This window comes from Geotrypetes seraphini, chromosome 14 (assembly GCF_902459505.1).
Source record: "Geotrypetes seraphini chromosome 14, aGeoSer1.1, whole genome shotgun sequence".
Lineage (NCBI taxonomy): Eukaryota > Metazoa > Chordata > Amphibia > Gymnophiona > Dermophiidae > Geotrypetes > Geotrypetes seraphini.
Window position 1 is genome coordinate 37,204,862 of NC_047097.1, and position 6,000 is coordinate 37,210,861.

Genomic DNA, 6,000 nt, shown 5'->3' on the forward strand with positions numbered 1-6,000 from the left:
TTAGTGGATGTGCAACCAAAAATGAAGGATAAAGATCCAGCACAAGTGTTTTATGCTTTTTTAGGAATACAAGACAGTACTGAGCATGAGTGTTCAGTTTTGATCCCACAGCAACAAATGTTACTACAATATGATAAACCCCTAGGTGAGGGATATATTTGTTTTATAGATGGTTCCAGTGCTACAAACAGAGCAGCATTTGCTATCACAACGTATGATAGGGATGCTGACAGCACTGAATGGAAAACTTATTGTTTACCATCAGATCAATATTCAGCCCAGACTGCAGAATTAGCAGCATTAGTCCAGGTGTTACAGGACAATATAGGAAGGAAAGTTACTGTTTATTCAGATTCTGCATATGCTTTAGGAGTAGCAAAATTGCATTTAACGACATGGAAAAAGAGAGGATTCATAGACTCTGGAGGTCATCCAGTTCAACATTTACCTTTGATAGAGAGATTGGATAGATTATTGCAGCAATACCCAGACAAAACATTGGCATTATGTAAAATTAAGGCCCATGATAAGAAAGATGAATCGTGGGAGCAATATATGCATAATCAGACAGATTTAGCAGCAAAATGGGCTGTAGAGCAACAGGGCATAATGCTAGTGCAGACTAGAGCTAGGAGCAAGATTACAAAGGAACAAGACGAGCAAAGACGACTGCTCCTAGATGGCGTAACAGAGGAAGAGATTCAACAATGGACAAATTTACAATGTCAGTGTATAGAAGGTATCTGGTATAATTCGTCAGGTGTGCCATGTATGGCACAGGTACCTCTGGTGATAATGATCCAACAAATGCACAATGCCTTACATGAAAGTGCAGCTACTTTAATTAGTCAATTGTCACAGCAAATCTGGCATCCTAATTTAGAAAAAATAGTAAGACAGACTGTATTACGTTGTGCTGTATGTGTAAAAACTAATCCTAGAGGTACTTGTGTAGCACCAGGCACTCTACCTATCCCGCAGGGACCTTTTCAGAAGTGGCATGTGGATTTTACAGACATGATAACACCTTGTAAAGGTAAGAGGTATCTGTTACTTTGTGTTTGTCCTTGTTCGGGCTGGATTGAAGCCTACCCCTGTACAAAAGAAACAGCAGGAGAAGTGGCAAAGGTATTCTTAAATGAAATTATTCCAAGACATGGAATTCCTTATGAGATAGCCACAGATAATGCCAGCCACTTTAAAAATGCATTATTACAAGAATTGGTAAATTCACTATTGATTAAGCACAAATTCATAACAGTTTACCATCCTCAATCAAACAGCTTTGTTGAAAAATCGAATGATTTAATAAAAACTGCATTACGAAAAATTATGCCATTGGAGTCTAAAGACTGGCTAAAATATTTGCCAGCAGCACTCTATGTAGTGCGTAATAGGCATATGCCTAGATTTGCTTTGACTCCTTTCCAAATTGCCACTGGAAGAAAGATGCCCCTTGCTTTTGTGAAACCGGGAAATTGTACTAATGATACTTTATTTTCTGATTATGTTGTAGCATTACAGACAGCTATAGCAGAGATTCAATCACGACGAACTCCAAGTAGTGTGGATCAAGCACTTCCAGTTTACAGATTCCATCAGGATCAGTGGGTGTATAAGAGGTTACATACAAGAAATATATGGACTCAGCCATACTTTTATGGACCTTTTCAAGTGGAAGTGGTGTTCCCTTATGCAGTGAAATTAAAAGGGTATACACCGTTAGTACACGTGAAAGACATTAAACCAGCACCCATTGCTAATACCTGATTACCTGAGCATATCTATTGTTCCTGCAAGGAAATCAAGGACTAGAGACATTATTAGTAGTTCATCTCATTGCTATATTTGCATATTTTCAATACTGTTTATTTTTAGTTATACTAATTAGGTATTAATTTTAGCCATGTTACTTATTTGGTGTTCTCCATTACTATTCTTTACTTTTTTCCACCACACTTTTGCAGAATGGAATCTTTTCTTACCTATAGTAGGTCAGGGAAATTCCTATGAACAAATGAAATTTCGTGTAGCTAGGTATGCTAATGTAAGCAATTGCTGGGTTTGTGCCCAGCTTCCACAACACACTAGTGGGTTACCTTTTCGACCTTTTGCATGGAATGTTTCTGATCTTTGTTATTATTCTCTTTATCTTATGCCACGTAATGGCTTAGTTGCACCACAGTTTAGTCATGAGGGAAATTGTTCCTCTATGGTTCAATATTCTCTTCTTCAAACATTTACTCGTTATGCTTTTAGTTTTGACCCAAATAAACCACCAGCCCCAGTTTTAGTTAGACCCATGCGAGGATTTCTTTGTTACCATTCTAAAAGGACAGATAAAACCACCTGGTATGCTGGAAAGAGTTCATGTCAATATTATGTTACTTCAGATGGTCCAAATATTTCTCTTTCACTGGGAAATATTACTGTTTCTACCTATTTTACTGACAGGCAACAATTTTCCTGGCTTACAGGTGTTAGTAATTATTTGTTACCCTCTTATGCTGACTGCTGGTGGATTTGTGGCCCATATGCATACAGATGGCTTCACGAGGGTTGGTATGGGACCTGCTATATCGGGTTCCTATTACCCCCTGTGAGAATCCTATCTGAATTGCCTCCTACCCGACCAAAAAGAAATACTCCTCTCATTTCTGAAGGGGAAAGATTTGCTATGATCCTTTTACCTAGTTATGGAGTAGGTAAATTAATCCAAATTATAAAAAAATTATCCACCCTTATTGAAACTATGGGTAATGAAACAACAGCAGTTACTCAATCTCTGTCACTAGAGCTCAGACAAACACGCATTGTAGCTCTTCAAAATAGGATGGCACTCGACTATCTCCTAGCAGCCCAGGGGGGTACATGTGCCATCATTGGACAAGAATGTTGTACTTATATTCCTGACTCCTTCTCTGACCAGCAAGCACATATCACATCTCTAGACAAGGCATTGCAGAATTGGGAACAATTTAAGGTAGAGGATAAGGGTTGGTTTGATTGGCTAACTGCATGGATGCCTAATATATCATGGGTTAAAGGCCTATTGGGTGTTTTAATAGGCCTGGCTTTTGTGTTTCTGATTGTGTGTTGTAGTTTATCCTGTATAATTGGCATTGGAAAAACATGTTTGCAGAAAGTGACTCCCAATCTTACGCTGATCCAGAGAACAAGTCATGCCTAAAGCAACCTCAGAACAGAGCAAGGTAAGGCCACTAAAGCTCCAGGTGTGGGTCCTGGTGTGGTACCCCACTCCACGACCCAAGGGGGGGCTAAGGACTTGGTCCTATACCTTAAGTAGTTCTGAAATAGGGCCAGCTTTGTTTACCTGGGCAGGTAACAGTGAGCCAACATGAAATATTTCACTTTCTCACTTTGCATCAGGATTTACTAGCTAGAAAGAAAAGAAAAACTCTTAGATAAGGCCTGATCCAAGTGCAAGTGAGAATGTGGATTAGTAGCTATAAATTAATAAATGAAAATTGGATAATCTGGAATAAAATGATCAGAAATACAAAAAAGTTTAAAAACAGGGACTTTAAGTTACCATATGGATTTGATATATGTCATGTGCTTGACGGATATAGGGAGGCAAGCTAAGACATTTTTGTGATTGATGACTACCATATCAAATGTACTCCAGATGAGAAGATTAGGTTTCTTATAGAGTTTCTTTGTGTTAGAGTGACCAGCCTGAACTAGGCCAATCCTCAGGGAAATGTAGGCAGACAGGAGTTGGCTTTTGACCTGGTATCCATGACTTGAGTTTGCTAAGGACAAATCTAAACCACATGTGTATCATGGTATGAATTGATCCAAAGTTAGCTATCAGAAAGTTAGGAAAAATTATATAATATAAATTTACTTAGGTAGTTATAGATAATATGTTAACAACCAATATAGATTAGGAATATAAACTAACAATACATATAGATTAGGAATATAGTTTATTTTGATCTTCATATATCTGAAATCCTGAAGAGATCCTGATAAGGCAACAGATGGTGTTTGACCTCTGACCTTGAGCAACTTTTTCTACTTCATTGGAGAGCAACTTTTTTCTACGTAGAACCCTGATGGGAGGGGTACCTGCTCCTTTCCATCTTTTCTTTGTTCAGTCTTTGTGAGACAGAGATCTCAGAATAGAAAAGAACACTGACATTTACAGGAAAGAATATAAAATCTGAGGAGTTTTGTAAGTGTATTATAATATTGATCTATGTATTTCTTCTTTTTATAAAATATGTAAGCTTAATGTGAGAATGTAACTTTTTTAGATATAAGAATGTAATTTGTGACACGCCTATATGAAGCTAGCCTTATATGGGAATAAATAATGTGAACCAATTAGACTGCAGATGGATTGTAACGAAGGAATGTCGTCATTTAGGATATATATGGACGTGTAACTGGTAAAACGTTGGAATTTTTTATGAGCAAGGCCAGCTTTTGGCTTCTGTAATAATTCTCTGATGCAAATGATACTCAATTGATTTGCTAATAAAATTAATTGCATACTCTTATGACCTAATATAGATATCTAATAAAAAATAATATTTTGGATTTTATTAAAATATTTTGCATCATTATTTTTTTCCATTTTCATTTTACAACCCTAGAAAGCTATAAGTACGCATGTGTGCAATTATCCTGATCACGCCCCATAGCAAATATCTCTCTCCTAACTAAACTGCTAGAGGCCACAATCGCCATCCAGCTCTCTTCTTACCTAGAGAGATTTTTCATTCTCCATCCCTACCAATATGGCTTCAGACCCAGATTCAGCACTGAAACCCTCCTAGTTTCCTTAATTTCTAAGGTGCAACAACTACATTCTCGTAACAAATTCGCTGTCCTATTACAATTTGATCTCTCTGCAGCTTTTGATGTTGTCCACCACGACATACTACTTTATCAACTTTCCGAGATAGGAATTGACTCCACCGTCCTAAAGTGGTTCTCAAACTTCCTACACTCTCGCTCCTACACTGTCAACATAAATGGCACCATATCCGTTCCTTGGACATCATCTTGCGGTGTCCCTCAGGGATCACCCCTATCCCCTGTTCTCTTTAACATTTATATGTCTTCCCTGAAACTCCTCCCATTATCCCTCCTTGAAACATTCTACACATTGTGACAGGGATCTGGCTAGTCCTAATAAAGCCCGGGGAAAAGCCCAGGGAAAAGAGCAGGGAAGCATTAATAATGTGCCAGGGACTAAGGAGAAGAAATATCCTGAGTTTAGGGAAAATCCTGAGCACAAGGTTAAGAGGGAGCCTGTCCCTTTAATAGCTCACAGAGCTCAGGCTGGAACGGAAAGGACAGGGCTCTTTAAGGAATTAGCAAAAGCTGCTGTGAGGGGGCGTGGTTATGTGCCGAGTCTCCCTTTTTCTGAAGCTCCCTCGTCAGTGAGTGAGGAGGGACAGCTGGGACTGGAAGCTCAGGGGAAGCTGAGAAGGAAACCAGCTACAGCAGCTAACTTTTGGCCAGCCTTCAGAAGTTCTCACCAGGATAGGGAAATGCAAAACCCTGAAACACAATCTGAGGTTTGTGACATGGACTGGTTAGAGAGTAATGCTATGTCTGGGGAAGAACACCCTATGGAATGGGAATAGGTTTAGGAAAACCTGAATGTCCTTTTTCCTTGGTAAAAGGGGTTTTGTTTTTTTGTTCTTCCTTTTTGAGTTTTATGTTTTGTGAAGGATTTTGTATCCTGTTTTCAACCTGGGCTGGAAGCTGCTGAATTTACTGTTGGGTTAGATAAGTGGAACAGTGGCCACACCTGTGGGAGTACAAGTCCCTCTGCTCCTAGGAAAAGGGAACTGCCACTCAAATCTACCAGAAGCCTAATTAGTGCTTAGAACCGGGTAGCCTAACTATTGCCAAGGCAGGTATGGTTCTAGCACTGCTTGTGGAAAGAATACCTAACATGAACTGTATTTTATGTTCTTAATTTGTGAACTTGAATTGGCCAGCACTAAAGGGTGCAGT

The 6,000-nt window shown here is 38.9% G+C and overlaps 1 protein-coding gene across 2 annotated transcripts in view; it reads left to right on the forward strand.

The window, feature by feature from the left end:
• The window catches only part of LOC117348198 (beta-1,3-galactosyl-O-glycosyl-glycoprotein beta-1,6-N-acetylglucosaminyltransferase 3-like), a 313,029-nt gene extending 308,681 nt beyond the window's left edge, over nucleotides 1-4,348 (forward strand). For both annotated transcript variants that reach the window (XM_033919957.1, XM_033919958.1), the window contains exon 3: nucleotides 1,517-4,348. In XM_033919957.1, coding sequence (XP_033775848.1) covers nucleotides 1,907-3,190 — 1,284 coding nt within the window. In that variant the 5' untranslated portion in view covers nucleotides 1,517-1,906 and the 3' untranslated portion in view covers nucleotides 3,191-4,348. The remainder of the gene's footprint in view (nucleotides 1-1,516) is intronic.
• The last annotated feature ends 1,652 nt before the right edge of the window (nucleotides 4,349-6,000 follow it).